Genomic DNA, 27,826 nt, shown 5'->3' with positions numbered 1-27,826 from the left:
TTTCACAAACTTGCACAGAAAGTTAGTTGGGGTTTTTTACTTTTTAAATAAAATATTGTCCAAGCAGTTCAACAGTCAGTTCCTTGAAGAATATGCCCAAATCACAGCAGGACAGATATAGCACCATCCATGATGCTGGTAAAGCATCTAAAGCAGGTGACATTGACTAAGGAATGGAGATTTCTACTGTTCTGCTTGTTGAAGGAAAACCTCATAACTTTTTTTGATTTTCTTAACCCATGTAACTTTTAGGCCTGCTGGCCAGTTTTATATAAAATTTGAAGAGAGGTAGGGATTTTGGAGACTGAAGTTCTTTGTATATCAGTTGTCTGAACAATTGAGGCTGGAAACACAGACTGACTTCTGTCAGAAGTTCAGATGTTTGAGTATCCAGCTGCTGCCCGTCAGCACTAGCACTTCTTGACTACGGTGATGAAAGGGGCCGGTTGTGATGAAGGGGTTGCAGCAACAAAGGACATAACTCTGCAGCAGGCCCGGCCTGCCCTCCTGCAGTTCAAAGAGTCCCTGTGCAGCATCTGTCTAAACTTACGCAGTCGAACTACCCTTGTTTTGCGTGTCTCTAAGCAACGGAGATATTAAGGTCCCAAAACTTCCCTCTCTTGCCAGTTAAAAAGCTAAAAAGCCTCAGAATGATCACACTTTTGAAGGCAAGTCTCCCTGAAGCTGAAAAGGACATGAGAACAGCTGTGAGATCACATTTTCTGATCTCTACTGTCAAGAGACCAGAATATACCAGCTTGGCTCTGCAGTGCTAGGGACACACCTCAGTTCTGCTGAAATCTAATTTTCTTAGAATCTGGATTGGAGTAGAAGCCTTGCATGTTCATTTTTTGGGGGTTTCTTTTCCCACTGCTATCCTTTCCCCAACACCTCCAGTACTCAAAATCACCATATAGAAAAATACAGCAATGACCTCAAAGGGCCAACATACAACAGGTGCTGCAAAGATACTTCTTGGAGACAGAGGAAAAATAAAGAACATCTAGAGAGGTAAGAGAGGAACTGAATTAGAATGTGGTCACATCCCAAGCAGGCAGGCAAAGAAACATGATATAGGATCAACGAACTCCAAAAACCCTTCCATAAAGCAAAGACCACAATTTAGATGTAGAAGCTGAAGTACCAAATTTAACACCTTTACTATAATTCAGTTGTTTATAAAAAGAATTCAGCACAACTATTTTCTTGACAAAAAGGAAAATAACTATGCATTGGTTTCACTGGATTTCAGCATAAACCGACTGCACAGGAAGAAAAAAGGACAACATCTCCACCCCAAAGAAACAATTGCTTAAAAAGTTTCCAGGTTTTTTTTTAATAAATGTGCTTTGTTCACAGAAAGTAGTGACATAAAGACAACAGAAATGCAAATACACTTTTTTTTCCTTTTCCTCTCCAGCATCTTAAGAACAAGAGATCTCTTGCACAGTCATAATTTTCAAATATTTCATAACCTAGAAACATTTTTCTTGCACCAAAGCCAAACATCCAACAACTCTTGATATCACCACTTCATTGTTCAGGGAGGTCTGAAGTATTTATGTAAATCCCACTTTGTTCCTCCACCACAAGCTACTGTCCCTTGGGGGGTGGGGGGGTGGGGGTGGGGAGGGAAGAACACTTTGGGTATTTAGAATGAGCAGCAAGAAAACCAATCGGTTGTGAATTTCAGGTCCCTAAACCAGAAATACAACTGTGTCACCAACCTGCCCAAAAAAGCTGAATTTTAAATGTTAATATTTTAAACTATTTTGGGGGGATAAATCTTGGTCTGAATCACTTTTTTGTATGAATCACAAACCAATTTACATTAACCAATGCCAACACGTGTATAAACTGGTACATATAACTTTTTTAAAAGGAGTTAAAATGTTAGCTACAGTTTGAAGTATGCACACATTAAAGTTCCATAAACAGCTGAATTTATAGCACCAATATTTTAGCTTTAACATGAGCACTGCTGGAGACAGGTAACCAGGAAGAAGAAAGGCTTTGACTGACAAACATTTTAGTGAATGTGGTACAGCATTAGATGCAAATACCCACTCATAGCTGATTTTGAAGCCATTGTATATTTCATTAGACAGTATTTTCTGTAAAAAAATTTAAAAGGTCATCCATGATGCTTGTATGTCTAAACTTATTTTTTTAACACATCGGAACATAATTGTTTGGTTTGTATATATCGTTCATATTGAATAATAAATTTGAATCCGGTCTTAGGGGATGCTTTAAATTTAAGAGACACACAAAAACTTATGTTAAAGAATAAAGCATTGCAGTCCAGTTCATGTTTGAGTGTAAGCAGGACCAATGTGGGATGACTCTTTGTAGGAAACAGTATAAAAGAAAAACAGGTAGGTCAAACCGACACGTTCAGTGCAAAACTTCATTGGAAGGGGTACGTTTAATTTTTGTAGCAACCACTGTAAAACATACACTTCAGTTTATCTGGTAACTTCTGTATTATAAATACAACATGGTAAGTTAATATGATGTAAGGTATATTTCGTCACAACCACCTTTGTCAGTATTTTCTACCATGTTGCTGAAAGTCAGTCTTAAAATGATGATGTGGCACCTAAATAAAATTATTTATTATTAGGCACTTACATATAGATTTAATAGCCTAACATTCAAATCTGAAAATTCTGGCCATTATTTTTAAATGGAGAGAAATCTAACCTAAACTAATACTGAATCCTCTATTTTTTACCACTGAACAGCATTGTTTTTCCTTCAAAAACTCACAAACTTATTACACAAGTTAAAAAACTTCATAGATGTAAAACACTTCTGTTCCATCTCTTTACAGTGCAGACCAGTTTTCAGAAAGCTATGGAGTTTTTATTTAACTGAACGGAAGATTTTTGCGTCCAAATAAGCAAACAAATACTGTATGTTAACTTCACTCATGTGGTCTGAATACATGTCTTTGTGCAAATATGTGTATCCTTGAAAAACCTGTATAATTATGTTCCTTTTTACAAAATCAGTCTGTAGTTACCATATAACTTCAGAGGTCTACAAATAAGGACAATTAAAGTTGTTTGTTTTTAAAATGCATAAATAATTTACTTTGAAACATGACAAAACCCACCCTGTGCCCCAAAAAACACGGTTTAAAGAGAATACAGAACACCATCATCGGGGAAATACTGATATATGTTAGTGCTTGTACACTCATAAAATTGCAAAAACATGCTCCAGCTTTGAAGTGAAACATAATTGTCTAGACGTACCATACTCCTCGGGGGGGGATAACCTCTTCAGAAATCTCATGTCTAACTGCTATTTATGCAGTGAAATTACACAGTATATATAACTAGGGATGAATATATTCCAGTGTTGTGGTGTTACCTCGATTTGGTGTTATCTCAAGAGGGCTACAATAAACATAAAACCAAATGTGCAAGTATTATAGTTTCTCCAGCCCAGGCTTAACTGGAGTGAAATAAATTTTGGAAAAAAGTTTTGTTAAGAAGGGATACATGTAACCAAGTGTCCTAACCTATCTGCACATTTCATTAAAGTGCAAATTATTTCTTCCTACATACACTTCTCAGAAGCCCACCAACTCCAGTGCCTTAAGCTCAACCACATTGAGTTAAAATACTGAAACAACATTTAGCAAATTAAATAGAATTCACACTTCACAGCACTAAAGAAAAGAATGGTACCTTTCTGAAAAAAAATTTAGTGATACAAATCTAAAGGAAGTAACAGCGATTTATGCTATGACGTGAGTCATTTGCATAAAACTTGTATTTTTTTCACTTTCATACAAGAATAAATTTTAAAATTCAAAAGTAGAAAAAAATAGCAAACTCTGTAAACCTTTGCATTTTCCTTATGCAAACCATTTTCATGTGTTGAGCCCATGTTAGTATAGCAAAATTAGTTAAGCAAGGTTTGGCTGAAAGGGCATTTCAACGACTACATTAACTTAGAAGCAAGATAGGATCTTCTAGCTCATAGAAAGGAATTGAACTAGACTGGCTTTCTCCAGAGTCTGAGTCGTAAGGAGCATCAGGTAGCTCCATAAAACCATAGGCTAGCTGTTCATCTTCTGTGTCTGATCGAACATAACAGGAAGTGTTGGAATACTCCTCATCCTCTATACTGTTGAAATCCTGCGGGATATACAACATTCCTGGGTAGTTCCTGCTAACTAAGTCACTTGTTGTTTGCAGGGACGTTTTCCTAAATGCCATCAGGTGCATGTGAGAAAACTTGGAATACTTGAACCGTTTAAAACCCAAGGACTCTATGGCAATTTTCCAGCTTTTCATCATCATAGCCCGGCGATTCTGATGAGATGAATCAGGAGTTATAACAAGCAATAAGCCATTTAATACGAGAAGTTCATGTGCCTTCTTGCAGCATATCCATCGTTGATAGGGTGATGGAAAGTAAGAAAGGAGGAGTGAGAAAACGACGACATGAAACAGTTCTCCAGGTAGAGAATCAATGGGATTTTTCAGTTGCTTAAGAAAGGCATCTATAGCATCTTGTGCCAGCTGGAGAGGTTGCTGAATTTGAAGATTTAAGAAGTCACATTTGTACACACTCTGGTGGAATAAGAAAATCAGAAAACCAGACAAACATCAGGGTTAGTTTAAAGAGCAAATACAATCCAAACCCACAGAAAATCAATGATAACCTCTCCATTCCCATGAGGAAATGTCAAGCCTGCTGAATGTTCCTCTTGCTATTAAAGCAAACAATCTAAAATAACAATTTAATACATATTGCTAGCTTTCACAATCGCAGGGCAAAATTTTAGATGAGCAGTAATTTACTAGAGATTTGATAGCTGAAAACTGTTAATTAAAAAAAAAAGAATTTAGCCCCAAAAGAACAAAGTATCATATCAACTATCTCACAAATTATTTAAGAACTCAGATAAGCCTGCATTGCTTTTGTTTCTCTGGATGCTGGAAGCCTTTTATAGTTTTCATAAGTGTGAACACAGTAATTAGAAACTAAATTTGATACCACCAGTTCTTTTAAAAGAATCCAAGAAACTTGGTAGTTTGGTCACTTGGAAAAAAGTATCATTTTTTACTGGTACATAAATGAAGAAGCTACAACAAGGCAATATATATTAGAATGTTGCAGTACACTAACTGCTTTACAGCAGTGATGCAGGTCCATGTTTTAACCTTGCTGTAAATGCAAAGTGTAGTACTACACATTTGGGCAGTTATCAAAGTAAGGTAAGGGCTATAAATTATCTGTTGATCATTTGTGCACTCAAGCTGTCAAAGATGGGAAATGACACCACAATACAACATACAGAAGAATAAGTTCTTAGCATCTTTAATCATAGAGCATTCAAAAAAATAAGAGTAATAGTATGCTATTCACTGCATTTAAGTTTTGACACTTTATAGTACTCAAAACCTGGGACTGACTTCTTTTATAAGAAAGGTATTAAGATACAAGATTTTGACATGATAGCAATAAAAATTGTTATTAATGCCTAGAGAATGTGCAGTGAACGATGGACACTAAACAGGCAAGCAAAAATGAAAGCAGACACAAAACATTCTGTGGAGCACATCTGAAAGGTGGAGGTAGACCTGTTGCATTTTAGCGTGTTTTATAAAACAATAATCAAAAAAGATATCACTAGAACACTAGTATTAAGTTATTAATAAAGCAACTGATACGCACAATTGTTTCCATGTAGAGAACATTATTTCTGTTAGGTAAAATCACATTCTCTTCTGAGAGTATGCAGTAAATCAGAAAAAGTAATCAATGTTAAAATCAATGTTAAAAAAAAAAATCTGTGATTTAGTTTTCCAGTAGCTTTAATCTTTGCCTCCAATATGCAAAAAATCAAGAAAGGGATTTGCATTATGTGGCTATGATCAAGAAATTTTAATTGCAACTATTATACCTGCAGGGCTATATTCTGCTTCCTTGTAATATTTAGAACAGGAAATTAACAGTAGTAATTTCATTATATCCTCTAACAAGTTTTAAAAGAAAGAAGTGCTTTGAAGAATAATTGTTCAGAGGAACATGCTAACTTTACTAAGAAGCAAGACTTAAAAAGTTAGAGGTTATACATACACAGTGAAAAAACAATTTAGACTGCATATATTTCTCAGTGGAAAAATACAAAACAGTTATGTAGGAATAATGTTGAAGACAATTTCAGGACTAAAGTATGTTTCAAGTGGAATCTGAACTCTGCAGGCAGTTTTAGGGCAAAAGTGCTACTAAACTGGAGGTTGCTACTAAACTTTAGATATACAAGTCTTGAAATGATGTTAAAGCTCTTCTAGACACTGAAACAGCAGTCACATTTCAGTGCATTCACTGACACTTAAGAAAACAATCCTACTTGTATATTCTAATGTTTAATTCCAATACCCTTCCAGATTCTCTTTTTTTTTGTCTCAGACTATATTTACTCCAATATAACATCTGCTGCATATTCAGCATGTTTCCCAGCAGTATGTAATTGTATCTGGATTTTCCCAAAGTGAACGTTCTCCCTTCATTCCAATTTTGTCATCTTTTTTTTTAAATTTATTTTTTTGTTATATAGACAAATTAAGCTCCTCTAAGAAAATAACAACTGCTAATTGTACTTGGGAATATCTGTGTTATAAGCAGAATGTTTGAGGGAATGGCCAGCAAAAACACTGGTTCAAGAAGAAATCTGTTTTGCTTACCCAGACTCAGTTTCCCTCCTCCTAGTTTCTAATACTGCATGTTTCCCTCAGTGTACACCTTACACCAAAACACTGAAAATGAGTGAACAATACCTAGCTAAAGAGGACACTAATCTTTTCTTGGTACTGTTTCCCCCTGCCTCAAAACACAAAACCTTTTAATGGAAATTATTTCCATATTCGTGTATCTACAGTTTACATTCTCTCTATATGAAACAGATTCTAAACATTCTGAAGACATTAATTCTTTTATTATATAACTAACATTTCAGTTCCTCTCCTAGTTCTTCCACAATTACATCCTTCTTCCTCAAATCAGCTGAAGTATTTTACTCAATTACTTAATGTATACCCAAAGCACTTCTAGATGTAGAAAGTGGATTAATCTACTATTTTTATTAAAGAAGGAATTATTTAACCCTCTATTTAATATTATTCAAGAAACTGACTTCCCAAGAAGCCTCTATGTTTCAATGTGTTTCAAAAAGTATTCTGATATCTTAACCAAGAGATCTAAATCAGAAGATTTTACCAGTTCTATTTTCAGCTTCTACCACTAAGTTATCAAATCAATTTTTCATGTCAGAAGATGACATTAACTGCCATAAGAACACTCTGGATCTTATTCTGAAACCTTATATCATAGAATCACAGAATCATAGAATAGTTTGGGTTGGAAGGGACCTTTAAAGTTCACCTAATCCAACCCCCCTGCAATGAGCAGGGACATCTTCAACTAGATCAGGTTGCTCACAGCCCCATCCAACCTGACCTTGAATGTTTCCAGGGATGGGGTATCTGCCACCTCTCTAGGCAACCTGTAACAGTGATACACCACCCTCACTGTGAAATATTTCTTCCTTAGATCTAGCCTGAATCTACCCTCTTTTAGTTTAAAACCATTACCCCTTGTCCTATTGCAACAGGACCTTGTAAAAGGTCCACCTCCATCTTCTTTATAAGTCCCTTTGAAGTACTGGAATGGAAGGCTGCAACAAGGTCTCCCCGGAGCCTCTTCTTCTCCAGGCTGAACCCCAACAACAACTCTCTCAGCCTGTCCTCAGAGGAGAGGTGTTCCATCCCTCTGAGCATTTCTGTGGCCCTCCTCTGGTCCCACTCCAACAGGTCCATGTCCTTCCTGTGCTGAGGGCTCCAGAGCTGGATGCAGGACTCCAGGTGGGGTCTCAGCAGAGCTGAGCAGAGGGGCAGAACTGGCTCCCTTGACCTGCTGGCCACGCTTGTTTGAATGTAGCCCAGGAGACTGTTGGCGTTCTGGCTATGAGCACACATCGCCAGCTAATATCTAGCTTTTCATCCCCCAGTACCCCCAAGTCCTTCTCAGCAGGGCTCCTCTCAATTCCTTCATTTCCCAGCCTGTACTGATACCGGGGGTTGCTCCGACCCAGGTGCAAGACCCTGCACTTGGCCTTGTTGAACCTCGTAAGGTTCACATGGGCCCATTCCTTCAGCTTGTCCAAGTCCCTCTGGATGGCATCAGGCATGTCAACCACACCGCTCAGCTTGGTGTCATCTGCAAACTTGCTGAGGGTGCCCTCGATCCCACTATATCATTGATGAAGATATTAAAGAGTATTGGTCCAAATACAGACCCGAGGGACACCATTTGTCACCGATCTCCGTCTGGACATTGAGCCATTGACCACTATCCTCTGGATGTGACCATCCAACCAATTCCTCATCTACCCAACAGTCCACCCATCAAATCCATATCACTCCAATTTAGAGAGAAGGACGTTGTGGGGGACAGTGTCAAAGGCCTTACAGGAATCCAGATAGATGACATCTGTATATCTTCCCTTGTCCACTGACGTGGTCACTCCATCATAGAAGGCCACGAGGTTGGTCAGGCAGGACTTGCCCTTGGTGGAACCGTGCTGGCTGTCCTGAATCACCTCCTTGCCCTTCATATGGCATAAGGCAAGATGGAGTCCACTCAAAAGTTTCTTTGTGTTTTAAATGAAATTCACATTGAATTGCTTTAAAAAAACAATTTATCAGACTCAGATTTTTTTCAATAATATCTTTCATTACCTCTAAGCGTATGTGCAAAAATATAAATTAGGTGTTAGTGGACTAAACCTTGTAACCACAACAAAAGACCATGCATTTAGCATGTAAACCACGCTGCAGCAAATGAGAACATTACTTTCAGGTTAACTGTATCACTGTACTCATACACTTCTCACCTCTCCACTTCTACAGGGGGTTACCTTAGGCCACTGATTTTAATACAGCCTGATTTTAAACTTTAAGTGGTCAAGATGCATATGGTCAACGGTTTTTCTGTTTTCTGCCAGAAATGCATTCCTTTCTGTATCTTTTCATTCCACTTTGTCATTTTGCTTGGTTGATAAATGCTATTAGGACTGACAAAAGTTGGGTCAAGAGAAAAAGACAGAAAAAATATAGGATTACAGCAGAATTAATGCATTTGAGAACCTTACTACCTAGAGAAAATGAAGCAATTTACCCCAAAAGTGCTGATAAATTTGTCCTCATATTGAAGAAGTTCAGTAATATTTCTAGCACTAAATTGGAAAGGCCCCTTACAGTACACTTCTGCTTACTAAAACTCCCCAGAAAAGCCTCAACAAGTACAGTCACTGATCATTTCCTTCTGTCAGTGAATGCAGCTTCTGGAGAGGTTCATGCCTAAGCATAAGCTTATTCAATTTTTATTTATGCCTTTTAAGATGCAAGGATTCATCTGAAATGCCATTAAAAGATGGCTACTAAAATTTTCCCATTTTAAGATTCACAACCGCATTATAAAGGCACAACTCTTGAAAAAAATTAGATTTTTAAAACAAAACACAACTGCAGGTTAGAGCCTGTTCATGGGAAAGGATGTAGTAGGATGGCCCCAGTTCCTATTAAAGCACAGGTATTTAGGATACATGCTTAAGTATTAAAGATACTTTTTTTTTTTTTAACAGTCATTTTGAAGCATTCTAAAATATCTGAGAAATTCAGCAAACATTACATACCTCAACAGCTGGAACAATATCTATGCCAACTGTCAGAAATTCTTCAAACTTCAGAAATGGATTAAAGCAGCTACCAACATCAAGTAATCTGATCTTCCCCAAGGAGTAGAGCAATCTAAGAAGCAGCAAAAAATCAGTTTTATCAAATGTTACTTTTGAAGCTATATTCTGAATTACAATTTCAAATAACTAATGCAAAAAATTGTCAGAACACCACAGTAGTGACTAACAGAAGTGAATGCCTTACTTGAATTGCTGAGATACCTAAAAAACAAGCTCCATCAGTAAAGCAGATGGCCCTCAAACAGAAGAGTTTATGTTCAGAGCAGCTGTAATACCTGTGTACTTGTAGTAAGAAACTAAAATGGCAACTTGTCTGTCCACTAGACAGGCTTTTTCTACTGCTTTGTGCTTCCCACTTACGTTTTTGTGGTATTTATTGGTATTGAAGTCACACAAGTCAAGAGTTAAAATTTCAGGAGTTTGAAAGAAAAATTGGTAACACTCTATGACCTACCATACTTGTCAGTCCCATTTTAAAGGCCATCTGAAGTCAAGTGCCATCGTTTGTTTAACAAAGACAAGAGAACACATAATGGTATTCCAATGTAAACAAACAAAAAAACACCTAAAAATTAGAGCATTTAGTTATTCCCTGCAAAAATTTTAAGATGGTTTGTTTGCTTTATGTTAGCTAGTATTTTTTAAAATGCTGGATGTTCACTCCAAGTCTGTTTGCAACAGATGCTGTGAAAGAGAGCAGTCCATGCAGAGCCACAAACTTAAAAACTGGCTGCTCAAGTTGAAAGGAAGTTATTCTAAACATCTAAATGAATTAAAGTATTCCCTCAGAACTACTGGGAAAAAAGTCTACTCCATAATACGCAATCAATTTTGTTTTGAAGGATCCAAAAGCTTTTTAATGACAAATAGTCAAAAATAGCCCTCTGGTTTAGGAAAGAGAGTCCTAATCAGAGTACTTCTTGAAGTACTGAAAAATGAAGATATATCCTGTAAGAATTCTGAAGAACGTTTTAGTAAGCCAAAAATCTATCTCATCTGCCACTGTGTGATAACCCTACTATTCAAGGTGAAATTATAGATAAGAAGGTCAATGGCTGTCATACTAAATGCTTAACTATGCTTCCAAACAACAAAAGGTGAATGATTTAAAAAAAAAAAAAAAAGGGGGGAGGGAGGGGGATTAACTTGAGAAATCATGACTTAATGCTTGGACTGATAGAAGGAGGTTGAGAGACTGCTGAGGACACTTTAGTAATTTAGTTCCAGAATGCTGCAGAGATGCACATACACCTTTCCAAAACATCATGGGGGGGGACACACCCCACCCCAAAAACCCAAACAACCCCCCACACTGAATAACTGGCCCATTATTCTCAACCAGATTCTAAAGCTTCCTGGGGTAAAAAAAACTGGAAGAGTGGGAGATCAGTAAGAAAATAGTAGACTGAAGAAATGAAGAGAGGACATTCTTGCACTGTCTAGTGGAACCTCCCATTATAGCACAGCAGAAGACATGCTAAAGCCTGGAAGATGAGATTTGCCTTTTCTTGGGAAGCTCTGACATAGTCTGTGACCAACTGCAAAACCAACCTGAAATGCCTTTATGAAGATAAAGACATCATTGTTCCTTTCTTTAAGTTAAATATATAGTTTAAAAAAAAAAAAAACACACACATGTCTGCCAACTTTTGAGGATAGTGATTTGCTGCCTTGCCTCTGAAAGCATTCTTATCTTCCAAAGGATAGTCTCTTTGACCAATGCCTAGAGGAACATTTGTGGTCATCAAGCTTGCAACCATAGGCATTTTCTTCATGACTAAGGCAGACAGCAGTATATATAATGTAGCATCAGATAAGATCAATGCACCTGTACAGAAGTACTGGCAGTCAGCTATCATGTCATCATTTAAAGGTTTTGCCTCATCCTGGCACTTAGTTTCTCTAACCTGATACACTGTCCCTCATAAAAGAATTAGAATTTGAAGTTGCACTTTTTTATCACTAATATCAAGGACTCAGCTGTTGAATACATTCTACAATCAAAGACACTGTTCTTCAGGTTTTTTTATTTTCCTTGCATTCTGAATTTGGAGGCCCCTGCTGTTTATTCTTTCTTTGCAATGGCAACAAAACAGTAAATGTTGGAGTTAAACAATTGTGTTCAAGTCCACTAGTACAGACTTTACATCTGCCTGTTCTTTAAAACACAACTTGATGAGTGCACCCATGTATCAAAAAAAAAAGAAGTACAGCACCATTAGCACCCAACAGTTTGAGCTCTTTCTAATGGATCATTTACAGGGCTGCATCTAAAAATTTCCATCATGATTTGTAAGATCTTAGAACACCCAAAGTCCATTAACAGAGGCAAACCCACAGCTTTCACATGGAAATCACAGGGAGGAGAATGATAGCTTTCCAGCAAGCAAGTTTTGCTTTTTGATTCAAGATTCTGTAGCCAATTCCAACTGGCATCTCCAAAATATCATTTGTCATCTTTTGGGGAAAGATTTCTCCCTAAAGAGACAGATAACTGCAAAAACTTTCAGAAATAGATCTGAAGTGTCAATGGAATCCAACAAAGCCATGGTTGTACCCATAGCAACAACAAAGCAGTAAGGAATACTGCAGGGGAAAAAAAAAAATCTTTAAGGAGCAATAGAGAGATCTGGGCTCTCTGTGCTCCTCCTAAACTCCCAGTGATCTACCACAGAGAGGATGTTGGAGAAGCAAGGGAAGATTTCTTGTTGCATGCAGCAGAACAGTAATGCCAAGTTTAAGAATTTTGCTTCTTCATGGAATAGAAGATAACCAGGGGATACTTCTGTCAAAATACCAACACCACCAAGGCAAATAATGCAACGATTACCTTTAAGTTAAAACCAGATACATTACCAGGCTACCCCATAAGTCAGTCAGTACTGAGTGAGTTTCCAGAATGAAGATAATAGCAACAATTTTTTCCCCATCTTGGATACCAATCACAATGTAAACTGTACAACAGGAATTTGAATACTGCAGAGGCACCATTCAGATCCTAGTGGCCATAAATCACAAACATGGGCTTAAGTCAAGTAGTGTCTTTCTCCATGTAAGGCTAGTATGAGATTTCTCAGACCAGCATATCTCCTTGCCTAGCAAATGGAGACACTAATGGCAGATTCTTTCTCAATAACAGAAACATATGTCTGTATGTATGCTTGCATTCTACGTAAGAGTCCAATGGTAACAGTAAAAGAATAGAAACCACATGGGACCACAGGAAATAGAAGAGGGAATGCGACTCTATAGTGCAGGAAAACTTCCCATAAAGAAGAGTGACAGCCTCTAGAGATTGTAACATTTTCCATTTAAACTGTTCGATGAAATACTTGTACAGATTAAAATTAAGCAGCACAAGGCAGAACCCTCTCCAGGAAAGCCCACTTCACCTATGGCAGAGTGAAAAACAACTGTGATGCGTTCTGTCTTCCTCTCTTACAAAACCTGCATTTTTGGCTGCAGCGTTATTCTTGACTGGGTGAAGGGGGAAACAACTTCAGACTACTACAGCATTGAGGCACACTTCTGAAACGCTACAAGTCTGGATTCCAAGCTGAGCAGAAGCCAGAAACTCTCTTCTAAACTAATGGACAAGACATTGAAGGCATTTGATACAGGGCAAATTCATTCTGATAGATGTCTCATATCCAAGAAGTCCTGTAGTCTAAGTTCAATGCAATTGAAACCTTAAAAGTACAAGAGGTGCAGATGCTCACTTGTCTTGACTTCCTGTTGCTTGTCAGGTTTTGCTGCCTCTCAGAACACAGGTTCAATGAATTGCTTTGTAGCAATTCTCAGGCTGCCGGTTATCAGTAGGAACAGGATTCTAGTTAGGTGCTGGAAATCATTTTGAAGTTCTTCAGAAGCACTTAGATTTGGTCACTGAACATATACAGAGAGCACAGACTACCGATTCAGATGGTCTGAAGACGTACTTTTCAGCACTGTAACTCTTAAGTCAGATTCCTCTGTGAGAATATAACTGTAATCTAGGTGACTATCACTGATCCAGTGAGCCAATGACTTTGTTAGAAATGTAGTCTTACTAAATTTGTTGATAATCACCCTTCAACCCCCGTTTTCTAACGATTTTCAGTCAAGGCAACATTAGAAGCAAGGAGGGTACTTTGCCACTGCAGGTGATCTCCCAGCACATCTTGAATCCAGAGTTCTCCAATGCATTAGTGTACAAGTAGAAAAAAATATAGTATGAATAGTTAAAGATCAGGAACTGGTAAAAAAGTGTCCATAACTTGGGATATGAGTGTATTTCAAATATATCCCACACTTGTTTATTTCAAGAAGTTTATTACCTGGACTGCAGTCCTTCATTATTAGCCCCCTTAAAAATGCACCTATTATTCAACTAGGTGTTGCACAGGTAAGTGACATTTTCTCTTGGAAGTAGATAGAAATAGAACACAATTACATGAACATAAGGAAAGTCACTTTATCTCTGAAATTAATCACTTCAAGTGCTGATCTTCTAGTTTACAGTTTTCAATTACTCTATTATTTAGCAAGGATGGGAGGGGGAAAAAAAATCAGCTGCCTTATACTGCTGTCAGAAGAGCAGAACAAAGCTGTATGTCTGGTTCCGAGGGGCAACACTGGTAGGCCTCAAATCTTTTGTAACATCCACGCATAAACATATCCACTAGGAAGGTCTAGCTTGCTGAGCTATATATGAAAGAAGGAATGATAGGTTGAACCTTAAGAGACAGTCAAACCAACACAGAATCACAGAATCATTAAGGTTGGAAAAGACCTTTAAGATCATCAAGCCCAACCATCAACCCAACACCACCATGCCCTCTAAACCATGTCCCAAAGTGTCATGTCTACACGTTGTTTGAACACTTCAACACTTTTGAACAACATCACAGTGATGGTGACACCACCACCTCCCTGGGCAGCCTGTTCCAATGTTTGACCACTCTCCCAGTAAAGACATTTTTCCTAGTACCTAGTCTAAACTTCCCCTGGTGCAACTTGAGGCCATTTCCTCTCGTCCTCTTGCTAGTTACTTGGGAGAAGAGACCAACACCCTCGTCACCACAACCCCCTTTCAGGTAGTTGTAGAGAGCGAGGTCGCCCCTCAGCCTCCTCTTCTCCAGACTTAAACAACCCCAGTTCCCTCAGCTGCTCCTCATAAGACTTGTGCTCTAGACATATTGCCCTTCTTTGGGCTTCTAGACATGTTGCCCTTCTTTGGACATGCTCCAGCACCTCAACACCCTTCTTGTAGTGAGGAGCCCAAAACTGAACACAGTATTCGAGGTGCATATTATTTGAGCACTCACCAGTGCTGAGTACAGGGGCACAATCACTTCCCTACTCCTGCTGGCCACACTATTTCTGATACAGGCCAGTATGCTGTTGGCCTTCTTGGCCACCTGGGCACACTGCTGGCTAATGTTCAGCTGTTACACCTGAGAAGAACCCATACGAAAGAGGTTGTGATTTTTACCAGTAAGGATAAAAAGCAAGACTGCTTAATTTGACAGAAAAAAAAGCGAAACAACTCAAAAAGAGAACAAAGGGGGGACTGATTTATTGAAGGGAGGAGCTGTTAAATAGCAGATAACAGCTGCTTTTATCTTGCAAGACTAAGCCACTTTGATGTCCAGCTTCACAACAGGTGCAGTGTTAATGTTAGAAACAGAAGAACTCATTCCAGGATGGAAGTACATACTGTGGACAATACATTACTTTTCATACAGATGAAAGTAAAAAAGGAATGTTTGCATTAGTTATTTCTGTGAGACTCATCAATTTTAATCTGGGAAAGAGGTGAGCAACTGGAAATGGGATCATCAAAGTAGCTGAGTGACTTTCTGAGTTGCAGTAAACTTTGCACTTCTGGTTCCTATAATGTTTCCTACCATCACCTTTAAGAGCTGGCTGAGTGCTTCCAACTTCTCTCTGCATCCCCCAGCATCTTTTTTTACTACCTGTAGAACTTTTTATTCCTCAGCTAGCTTTGCTCCTTACCAAGCAAAGTACAGTCACTCTACAATGGCTTGCCAGTAAAGGTAAGCTCAGAAAGAGCTCCTATATAAGCTCCTACATAACCAGTTTTTAATACTACTTGAGGGAGGGTGATATATGGGAAGAACAAAATTACTGTCTTTACACTTACTAGAGTAAAAAAAAAGTTACAGGCTTAGCCATACCTATAGACAACCCCACAACTTTTATCTGTAGCATTACATGACCAGATTGGAGTAACAGTATTTGAACAAGTGAGTGAGTGTGTGTGTGCAGGTTCCCCCATACCCCTTGGTATCAAGACCTCACTAAGATACAGACTTCACTAATTGATCAGTGTAGGCATGGTAGGAAAGCACATCAGGAGGAAAGTATGCCTTTTGTAATACACAATCCATTTTCATTCTGATAAACTCTAATTTCTTCTATAAGGCATAAAGGAAGAAATTGAACTTTGATTTCTCTGGGCAGTAAATTAGAAGAGGTATGCCTTGTTGCTTTAAGGTCTGTACAGCTACTAAAACCCTTACTATCATTTGTTGCTTACTCAGGTAAATATTATGAATCTTGCCTTTGCCAGGTATGTCTTTTATGCATGTATGTATTTTTAAAGTTTTGAGAATGAAAATAAAAAAATCATCACTCACTATATTAACAAATACTTTAAAAATTATTAAATAAAAACTTCTCTACTAACTACTGTCTATAGACACTTGTTGAGACAAAAAGTAAGGCTACGGACTACTGGTAGCAAGAAGAAAGTCATGTGAAGTTAACTCTGCAACAGCCATTATAAACTGTATAAAGTGTAAAGATAGAGCACATGCAAAGAGAGTGCTAATACTTTAACATGACAAGGCATCCCACTGAAAGACAAATCAACTTTAAGTAGTGTATGATCAAACTTATAGATTTAAACAAACAAGTACCAACAAACTGCTATTTATAGTAATGCTAAAATTATGTGTTAACAAATGCCAGCATTATTGAGATGTTATAAGGTATTAGTATCCCATTAGTCCTTTATGTGAGAGTGCCTGCCAGTTCTCATTAAAAACAGGTATTCATTTTGAGACTGACTTAGCAAAATGAGCATTAAAAAGAGGAGTCTGTGGGGGGAAGTCATCTTATGAGAAGCTACTATCTTCATTTTGGAAGCATCTGTTTTGTCTTGTCATAATAGGACAACAACAGAGAAAATGTTTTCATTTTGCATGTAACTATTTAACTACATAGGCATTCGGGATCTTTATGCCTTTTTCAAGTTATTTTACAAACATGAGGAACCACAAAAGATACCAGCGCATAAGGACAGACACATCTGCTAATAACATTAACATGCTCATTCCTTTCCTAACTAATAACATATCTAAATTAAAGTAAGTGCTGATCACAGAAGATGTGCTACAATAATGAGAACAATCTCTTCACAGAACAGAAAAAACACTACTGCAGACAGTTGTAAGAACTGGTCTATAAAGAATATGAAGCAAGTCATAAGTGTAACGTTTAATGATAATAGGATTATTCATTCATTATTCCATTATACTTGCAAAATATTAAATTCTTTCCATCACACATGGAATAGCCACAAACATGACCCGTGTTATTTAGGGGAAGAAAAGGAGGGCAGGACTGTAACTGAAGTAAAGCTACTCCTGAATGCCAAAAATAAAATTCTTTAGTGAAGGTCAAAACAAAATTAAAACTGTTGTTAGGAAAATACCTCAAGGATACTACAACTTCTGCAGAGGCAGTCATGAGAAAGCTAGCACCTTTAAAATTAAGGGTTATAATTCAAAATTGCTTTTGAAGTGTATAATTGGAATCAAGAGTTTCTCTGCAATTATTTATGAAGAGAAAGTTTTAACTACTCTGATATTTACATTTGGCACTTAGTACTTACATAAGCAATTGACTTTTCAACAATGCTGAACAGCCATTAGATTCTAACTTAATTAATGTCTCCCTTATTTCACCTCAAGGTTTAATATAAATTGCATTACACACCAATGACATACAAAAGTGAAACTGCTCTAACACTTAAATGAAGATGACCAAGTAGTCAGTCATTCTCAAGCAACTGTTTTATGGTATCCAAATTTATCAAATGTATTAATCCAAAATACATTACAGCATAAATATTTCTTGAAATGTGTATATATTCACATGAAAATCCCCCTTCTTAACTATTAAAAATACATCAGACTGATCAAATACGTTACGGGGAAAAATCCAGGTAAGCCTTACCACAAAAACAGGGGGGAAAAAAGTCTGGAAAACAAGTAAAACTTACTCTTCTGTTATAGCTTCATGATTTGTCAAGCTGAAGTTTGGCAAGGGATCTTCAATCTTGGGAGCCTGAGGAACATTTAAAGCTGGAGTGGTCTTAGAATCAAGAAGTGCTCTTTTTTCATCTTTCTCAAGTGCTTTTCTCTTCCCACCGTTCTGAAAATACTCTCTGCATACACTGAAAAGATAAAAAGAAAAATTCCCCAGAAAAAAAGAATGCTATTTTTGGTGTTTACTATAGATAAGGCACAAGACAGAGGTTTAAGAGATACAAGTGCTGTCAGCTTTTAGACAAATCTAGGTTTTACTGGAACTTTGGTAAATCAGCTTTAGGAAAGATGCGATACATCCAAAGACACTCTTGAAGTCAAGTGGTGTTTTATTTCCAAAAATTAGGCTGTAAGTCCCAGTTGAATAAACAGATTCAAAATAGGTTTAGACTTATTTTAGCTTTAATTTTTTTCTCCATACGTCATTATTTTACTAATATGAACCAGAAAAAAAATAATCTAGTCATACTTGAACAGAAATGTTAACCAGTTTAAAAGAATGAATGTTGTCAAAAAAGTTAAATTGCACCTGCAATTTAATCAACCAGTAGTCAGCATTAGTGTATGAGAAGCAAGCATTATCTTCAAGAATAACTGAATTTTGTCGACAAAATAGAAGTAGAATTGGAAACAATTTGTTGCTGTGAAACTAAAAAGCCTGATACACCCTGCACAAAGCAGTATTTTTAATTAGATGTGCCAGCCAAATATTTTCATGGAAAGTTTAACAGAAATAGTACTTCTCTGTTAAGGATGTCTGTTAGGATGGTTTCCTGCCAACCCATTTTTATGATGCTTTCTTGAAATTCACTCAATTTTCCTCTAGCAAAGCTGCAGAGGTTTGAAGGAAACATTCCAGAAAACATAAGTTCAAGTGTAGTTTAATAACACCTTATACAAAGTAGGATCAAGATAACATAGTATTTCACATCACAAATTCAGGAAAGGACATGTGGTATAATGGTGCATTTAAATAACAAATAGAAACAAAGTCTTGGAATACACAGGCCTTATCTAAGGGTTGATGGTATTACAGGCAACAAATATATCCAGCCTCTCCACCATATAAGATGTGAAGGAAAATAAGAAACTCAACTCAGGGACTTTTTTTTAAGGGAAACATACACAATCAAACAGGTACAGACAGAAGTTGCTTTACTTGAAGATAGTAGGAAATGACCACCTTCAGTCAGTAAAGGTATAATTACAGTAGTACATTATGTCCCGCTTACTACTACTTGCCGGAGGCGGGGGTGTTATCCTGGACACATTTCTATGCTGACATGCTTACAGGACCTCAAGATCAAAACTGACCCATGTCTAATGATCTCAAAGCACAAGCAAGTTTTACTTGCTCAAGCAGGCCCTAGGCATTCTTCCACTAAATATAAAAAGTCTAAAATGCAGACAGTAACCTCAGGACAAAACACAGCTATATGAGAAATAAACTCAGTAAACATAATCAACAAGTTTATAGTTACAATTCTTCACTAACCAAAGATATTTTCAGACCAAAAAGAAGCTAGGTGGAATAAAGAAATAAAATCAACATCTTCACAGTATGCAGCAAGATCACATGCAGAAGCATTAGTCACAGTCCAGGCTTCAATACTGCCAGATATATAAGACCAACTCCATCCATTAAAGATTGCATGTATGGAAAGACAACAACTCTAAAATTAAGCAAGTTAAAGAGCCAGTCATTTAACTTAGCAGGAAAGAGATTAAAAACATCAGTAAACAAAAGAGAACCCTGGAAAAACACTGGAATTATTGCTGGTATGCTAATAAAAGTGTGGTTTACACTATATTGTATTATTTGTTTATAAGCATATGATCAATTTAAAACTATTTAGTTGTGTGTCATTTAGTCAAAGAATTGAAACTCAGAAAAAATATTTTTCCATACCATTTATCAGCTACCTCATAATTTGTTGGCATCCTGCAGTCTCTTTTTATTCCAAATCTTTTTGTGTATCTTAAACCATCCAAAATCAATGGCAGTTTAAATAGCGTTGCACTGCCATTGATGCTCACAGGTGAGTCTGAACACATCAGAAAGTTCACAACCTTGGGAGAATGTACTGTTTTTCTCCTCAACTATTGATGTTATCAACCTTTTAACTCACTAGAAGCTGGTATGTTGCCCAGCTTAACAGTTAATGAGCTTCTGCACAGGAGAACCATCTAATTGTAAAGTGTATAAGCTCTTCTTGTCACTGAGAAGACATTTCTTGATGAATGGTACTGGTGTAAATCATTATTTTTTTTCCATCCTTCTACCCCTGACTGTCATGTCAGATGAGTTCTCATAATTCTATATGCTTCTTAACTGACCTTCCTTGTCTGCACATAAGACACTGTCAAAGTCAACCATGAGGAGAAGCATCTTCTACTTCTGGGTTTTCACTGGTAGAAGGAGGGGCCAGAGCCACAGGAAGGCCCAGGACTGGGTAAAATGCTTCACATTAGATCCCAGCCTGCATACCTCTGCAGTACCATGAGGAAGCCAAAAAACCACCACCCCACCCCAAAAAAACAAAATCCACCCATGCAAACAAAAAACCCCTAAGAAACACTGCACTTCATAACCACTGAAGGTTATCTCCATTGTATGCCTTTCTGAAGTTACAATAATTCTGACAGGATTACTACATGTTGCCCTTTTGGTTCCTGTGGCCTCAGAAGAGCTGCTGACATACTCCCCTTGTGGAAGCGGACCTCATGCTCACTGTGGGGTAGAGTGGGCAGACAGGCAGTCACTGCACAGCAGCTAACCAGAGGTAATGCACTCAGTAGGTTACCGCATGGTAACTTCTTGATGTAGCTACACATTTCACTTCATGGCCATTAAAAGCCATCATTGATCACACAGTGGTTTTGAGTATGCAGCTGTTTAAGACTGTATTTAACAACTGACTCAAGTAATGAACAGAACATCCCTTAATTACCTACAAAGAGAAATAAAATGAAGAAATCTATTTTGTAATTCTGAGAACTGACATGGCTCCATTTTTAACTGGCATTTAAGCTTTCAGTGTTTGATGATACACTAACAGCTCTACAATTAACATAGTTGTTTGTGAAGAACTGTGGAATGTAAATGCTACCTTAGCTAACACTTGCGACAGTTTACACAAACTGCGAAATAAACATTTCAGGTCTAAACTGTTTAAGTTTGCTGGCAGAGACACTGGTGAAGCGTCCAGTTCATGTCTTTGCTTTAAAAAAAATATAATCTAGATATTTCCTCAGTGAAACTTGTTTTCCATACTTCAAATCTCAAATGGTAAACAACCTGTTCAAGTTGATCCCTCTGTTCCACCATTTGGGCTGGACACATATAGGAAGCTTTGTTAAAAGCCTGTATGAATACATACTCATTTGTTAATACTCTCCAGCAATGAAATAGAAGCTTCATTTTTGAATACAGTGACCAAAACCAAGGGTTTCAATGGAATATATAATTAATAAAAAGGAGGGGGGAATTCCCAAAGAAACACCACATAAAATTTAAAAGCCATGAAAGAACCAGTAGTTAGTTCTTCTTGTCAAGTGACAATGAATAACTACATTAAAGCTGGTGTAGTCAGCTTTTACCATGGCAAAAAAGCAGTTTCTGATAGCTGTTATTAATGCTCAAGGGTTTCAAGCAGCCAGTTTTACAGGCTAAGAACTGACACAGTCCATGTCTTTCCTTCTGCTTTATAATGAGCAAAAGGTGAGCTTGACTTACGTTCCTTACAATATTTACTAACTAAAACCTAGTATAGAAGATGAAGTTCAGTGAGAGTACAGAGAAATAACATACTCCCCTTCAGAGCTGAAGGAAAGTCTGAATTTCTCATCATTGTTTCTGTCTGCAAAACGTTCCTCCCCGAACCTCACCCATTGAGGAATAAGTTTACTAATGCCAACTGACAGAGCTGCTGGCCTGAAAAAAAGAAGTGTAAACTCTTCCACAGGTCTAAGCCACCCACCACCCAACCTCCAAAGAAAATCAAAGAAGGGAGAATTCTCCATTTCCCTCGACCACATTAATCATACCTATGAAAGCAGAAAAGTTTCCTCTGGACTGGAAATTATTTTGCTATTGTCCTGCACACCCAGCTTTAGGTTAAGGAAATCCTTTATTCAGCACAGGTGAGAGCACTAGGTTTCGCAATGTAAAGTATGGTAATTTTTTATTATCATGTTTATATTTTGTTAAACTTCAAGTTGAAAAACTTGTACACAATACATTTGTCCATTTTACTTTTCATATTTGGTCTCAGTTCTAGGATTGAATTGAGACATTCTCCTTTTGAGAAACACAATTAGGTCTGTAATCAGATGTTTCTCTGATATTGTGTCCACCCCTCCACCACAAGCCAGCTTCTGGAGGCAATATCTTTCATTACCGAAGGATTCCAAGAACTTGAAAATAGCCAGTAGTTATCATATGATCAGTGCTCTAATAAGTGACTGTAACACTGCTCTAGTGTTCAACAAACAGATATGGTTTTGTCAGAACAAAGCAGTACTTAAGAGCAAAAGTGAAGACTGTCATATAAACATGAACAATGAACATTAAGTCTTTCTTCCATTTTAAATGGTTTCTCTTCTCCTGTTTATGCCACCTCCTCCTTAATTCCATTCTCCTGAAAGTGAATTGCTCAACTAACTGCATTCATCAAAAAAGCTGAAAAAGTGTTGAAGGGACTTAAAACATTCATTCACTCAATCTTCCAAGCCCAAACAGGATCAGCTTTCCAGTTCTAGCAGAGACCTGTTATTCTCAAAGATCCTGTAAGGGATTACTTAACCCTCTCTTCTTTTAAATAGACAGCTCCAGTGTCCAGAAAAAAAATGCAAGGCTTTTTTTGAAAAAACATACAAGATTTTTGACCATTTCTTTATCTTTCTTGGAGTTGAGCTGTTTGGTTTTTTTTTTAAATGCAGTGGCCAAGGTGATATTTTGGCTAAGAGTAATGCTCAATAAAGTCAGAGGAGTACTTTACATATCTTGAGGACAATCTCATTAACACACTCCAGTATGGTATTTGCCTTTATTGCAAAAGCATCCCATGACTGTTTCATATTCAGTTTGTGGCCTGCTATAGAATCCAAATGCTTTTCTAAAAGACTGACACAACCAATTACTCCCTGGCCTGTATTTGTATAGTTGATAATATTCGGTATAGTTAACAATACTGTAAATTTTAATCCTGCTCTCAGAGTGACAATTCTTTTCTGTTTGGTCTCATTTGCAAATTTAATAAACAGACATTATTCTAGCAGATCATTGATGAAAATATTGATTAGTAATGAATGCAGGGACAGACACTGAGAGAGTTCTGCTCAGTAAATCACATTTTTAAGATAACCTTCTAACATCTATTCTCTGCAAGTTTTTCCAAACAGTTCTGCACTCACCTGACAGTAACTTCATCAAGCCCGTATTTCCTCAGTTGGCTCATGAAACAATCAAAAGACTTTTAAAAAAAAATGCAGGTCCAACTAGTGCTTTGTCATTATAGCTGTTTTTAGTTAGAAGTGCAGATTTTGTCTTTTGTTATTTAAAAAAATAGCCAAGTCAACACAAGTCTTAACACTCATGCAAAAGCAACAGAAAGAAGGAAACCTGCTGGTCTAGCTTATTTTGTTCTAACTAGAACCAGAATAGACTGGCATTCATTGTCCATACAAAGGTTCACCAGCCTACCTATGACAGCAAAAACTAAGAGTTAGGACAATTATTCAGGGTAAACATCATCTTACCCCATTGTGGTTTAAGTTTTGTGTTGTAGTACGAGTGAAATGAAAGAGAAACAGAAACATTTGTTTCCAAATACCATTGGCTAATGTGTTCAGTTTTCTAAAGATATAAAAAGAACGTAAGGGAAGGACAGTTGAGTGTTGCAGGCTTTTTACAACGCCACTCAGGGGATCATTAAACTGCACCTGAAAGAGCCAAAGTTTTAATCCCTCTTCCCTGCCAGCCCCCAACTAACAGCTGTATAATGTTGCACTGAAAAAATAAATAAAACTGTCCCTACACAATGCAGGCATAGGGTCATCAGCACAGACTATCATGTTCTGCTTTCCATCTTTTATAGTTCCTTAAGTCTGGATATGTGCTTGTTTAAATCAACAACTAATGAAGAAGTAAAATAGTAGGTTTCATGTCTTCTGGTTTAAGAATTAATGTCAGAATAAGCATTTTTCCAGTGGCTTCAACTAAATAGCTAGAAAGGCTTTCAGAAGTGGAAAGCTACAAGAACATTTTTATTCTTGATCCCGAGACATACACATGGCTTCTCTACTGGTTATTCTGTATTCTCTGATTTACTTTATCAGATGCTTGTTTATAAGAGAATACAAGAAAAATGAAGGAAAGATTTAAAAAAAAAAAACTTGCATTGAGCAAAAGCTTTCAGTGAAATCTCATGCAAGTCAAGGTCTCTTGCATGCAATTATGCACCCGGACATAAAGAGGAGTAGCAACAATGGGACCTGCCATCTGTCTGGCACACCTCTTGACCCTTCAAAAAGGAAAAAAAAAATTGCAGAACACAAAGTCAATCAGATATGTTCTGGTATCTAGCCATCCAGACCTCAGTTTAATCCAAGACACACAAAAGTACCCCACTTTTTCTACTGATGTAAAAATCCTGACCCCTTGGCTTTGCAAACTGAACAGGTTGTGCTTTAATTAAATGCTCTGTCTCGGTATAAAGCTTCTAGTGTCTCTTACCAGGTGGATTCTCTTCTTAATATGAGTTCATGATGCAAGGCCCAAACTGGACACTTATTTAAATGTTTACTTTGTGAATCTTGTAGGAACTACAAACAGAAAACAAGTGAGACACAGAGCCAAAGAACTTCAATACATAGGCCATCAACTGTCCACAAGGAACATTATTCTGTCCTACAGGGTAACAGACAAGCTTGTCACAAAGGGAATACAGTTTAGCTGAAGTTAAAGTAAATGTACACAGCTCTACTGAAAAAAGATTCACATATTAGTTGACAACTATACTGTACGAAAATACTGGGCAATGTTCCATGAGAGTCTGTCCTGGGTCCAATAAAATTAGTATTTTCACAGATAACCTGACCATTGGGAACAATCAGTACTCCTCTTAACTGATCTGCAAATTATGCCAAGCTGGGGTGGGGCAAGATACTGCAAGCAATGTTAGAATTCAATATGATTCAAGAGAATGTAATTTTGTAGAGAGAAGTACAAATATCAGCATTTCCATAGAAGTAATGAATAGCACAAATACAAGAAAACAACTAGCAGCTGAGAAAGCCATTAAAAAAGAAATGGGCACTTGGGGTCATAAGTGAGCCACAATCAATGCCACACCAATACAAAAAAACTCTACAGAAAAGCCACCAAACAAGGTCAGCAGCATAACAAGAGTTTACTACAACCTCAAGAATATTTCTTCATTTTATTTATCCCTGATAAGGCATGGAGAACACTGTGTCCAGTTTTGGGTGTCCTTTCCAACTGATTCACCTCTCTTGTAACTGGGATAAGGATACACAAAACATGTCCAGAAAAGGGTCTACAGAGAAACATTTAACTATTTTTGGGGGGTTTTTTAAGCTAAATGATAAAAGATTAATAGATAAAGAAATGAGTTTCAAATATTTAAGAATCTGTTGTAGGGAAAAAGTGAAACAGCTTGCTATTACTTGCTCCATTTCCAGAAGCCACAGAACAGCTCAAGTTGCCACCAAGATGTATTGTAGATCAACTGTTTCACAGTTGTGTTGCCCCCACCCCCCCCCTTTTTTTTTTTAATGGGACCCACATAATGTATATAACTTTAGGGATACCATGCCTTCTTTTATTTGATGCCTTTTGCTGACCACACTGCAACACTCACCTGCAGGACCTAGAGACTGGTACACAACGTTACTTTTCACCTGTCTAAAGTCATTCCCAAATGCCAAACTATAGATAAATTCTCTTCCCAGTTGGATTTCAACAGTGTTTTACTTTATTCTGCTGTACAGATTCCATGGTATGCCTTGGATGCCAACTGTATGCAGGAATCCTGAGTGACCAACATTTCTCCTCCTTTAGGAGTTTATTTTCCTCAAGAATTGAAATAGTTTAGTTGAACCCACTTCATGACTTCACTCTTCAGACAACCCAATAAAATCTAGACATTTACAACCCAGGAATTTTAAAAAGTTTAAAACAAATTTTAAAAAAGTTCCACAGAGGCTAGAGTCAAGATTAAGACTTGAAAATTAAGCAGAGATTTGCATTTGGAGCTCAAACACTATTGTATTATACACACAAATCAAATCAAAGCCCTGAAAATTAAACTTGAGCTACACTCACTGTATTTGTTCAGTTTAGGTTCAGACAAATGTATGCTTCAGTATTGAGGAAAAAAAGTTGTTTGTTGAAGACACTTTTAAAAAAGGGCCACCTTTTAACAAAACATTTCATAAGCTATACTTCCTTAGTAAGTTGGAACAGTAGGAAGGTACTTGCTTTAGGAAGCAATAAATCATTAACATGTTATAGAACAAATCTTAAAAAATGGCAAAAAAAAGCTTAAGCCTTGTATTATAAGAAATTTGCGAGTAGAAGTATGCAATTGCATCTTTCGAATACATTAAGATTTACCTGCAACACCATTCAATTCGGCCTTCCCCTTCACAAGTTTTTGCCCAGTGATTATCTGCAAGGTTTTTCATTGCCACAGCATATTCACACAGAGTTTCCTCATCCTCACAGTGCTCACGCCAGATCTTATCGAAGTCTCCCACTAAACAAAACAACAACAAAAAAATTGCACATTAGATACAAAGTGTCTCATTATCTCCATGGCAAAATCCCCATCTTCCAATTAAAAGAAGTTACATAATGCACCAAGAGATTACTTTACCTGCATGTAACAAAAACAAGGTCCCCTTTCTCTAGCCAAACACAAAATTCCAGGTCTTAGGAGAAGGCAGGGGCTATCGGGTACTTGAGAAACTAGCAATATTCTCAGTATACTGATTTTGTTCAGTTCATTCTGTGAAATTCAAGTCCCTGGGAATTTTTTGCTTTCAGATTTTTGTGCATGAGTATTAACATGACAAACATTTTAGAAGTGAAAGACTAAAAGGTTTCCTAGTAGCATTCATGTTAGTGACAACTACTGTGGATGACATTTATATGCAAAAAGGCTGTAATGGAAGTTTAACCAAGACTATAGATTTCTTTGGATACATTGGAAAAGGAATTCAAGCCTTCATTGACATCTGCCTAACCTAGCCACTCTCAATGAGTTGGCTTCTAGGGGACAGTACTGAAGAATCAAACAAACTGTGGTCAGAAAATCACAGATAAATTCATCTGCTAATCTCCGGGGACAGATTTATTTTCATGCTCTTCACCTTGCTGAAAAGAAGTCTTGCAGGCTAAATTCTGGTACTTCAAAGTAATTAAATGTGATGATTTTCCCTCTTTTGCTGCTATGTATCTACTTCTCTTAGTTTGCTTTACATAATGTACTGCTAAACAAAAACAAGATACATGCTAGTTGTGGCTAGCCACAATTCCTATTGTGGTTTCTACAGCACACAAAACCCTTGGTATACCTTACGAAGAGGACATTTCTGCCCTAAGAAAGAAAAAGACATGCTCACTGGTACGATCTTCACTAATTCCTTTTGTGTTTCTTAGTCACAAATGTGTGCACACATC

The 27,826-nt window shown here is 37.3% G+C and overlaps 1 protein-coding gene across 1 annotated transcript; it reads right to left on the bottom strand.

The window, feature by feature from the left end:
• Nucleotides 1-3,392: 3,392 nt before the first annotated feature.
• Nucleotides 3,393-26,892, bottom strand: LOC104617144 (chromosome unknown open reading frame, human C7orf60). Its single transcript, XM_010282380.1, has 4 exons — nucleotides 26,759-26,892; nucleotides 18,075-18,248; nucleotides 9,722-9,836; nucleotides 3,393-4,592 (listed from the first exon to the last, which is right to left on the bottom strand). Exons 1-4 carry the CDS (start codon nucleotides 26,827-26,829, stop codon nucleotides 3,963-3,965), a joined length of 990 nt encoding a protein of 329 aa, XP_010280682.1. The 5' UTR covers nucleotides 26,830-26,892; the 3' UTR covers nucleotides 3,393-3,962.
• Nucleotides 26,893-27,826: the final 934 nt, after the last annotated feature.

This window comes from Phaethon lepturus, unplaced genomic scaffold (genome assembly GCF_000687285.1).
Source record: "Phaethon lepturus isolate BGI_N335 unplaced genomic scaffold, ASM68728v1 scaffold16702, whole genome shotgun sequence".
NCBI classification, from domain to species: Eukaryota; Metazoa; Chordata; class Aves; order Phaethontiformes; family Phaethontidae; genus Phaethon; species Phaethon lepturus.
This window is presented reverse-complemented; position numbering and strand designations above follow the sequence as displayed.

Bases quoted from the DNA above. Each gene is read 5' to 3' on its own strand.
- LOC104617144 (XM_010282380.1), bottom strand. From the start codon at position 26,829: ATGAAAAACCTTGCAGATAATCACTGGGCAAAAACTTGTGAAGGGGAA. The intron at 18,249-26,758 runs GTAAATCTTAAT...TTATCTTTTCAG, and splicing joins CGAATTGAATGGTGTTGCAG to TGTATGCAGAGAGTATTTTC. The intron at 9,837-18,074 runs GTAAGTTTTACT...GCTGCTTCTTAG, and splicing joins CATGAAGCTATAACAGAAGA to ATTGCTCTACTCCTTGGGGA.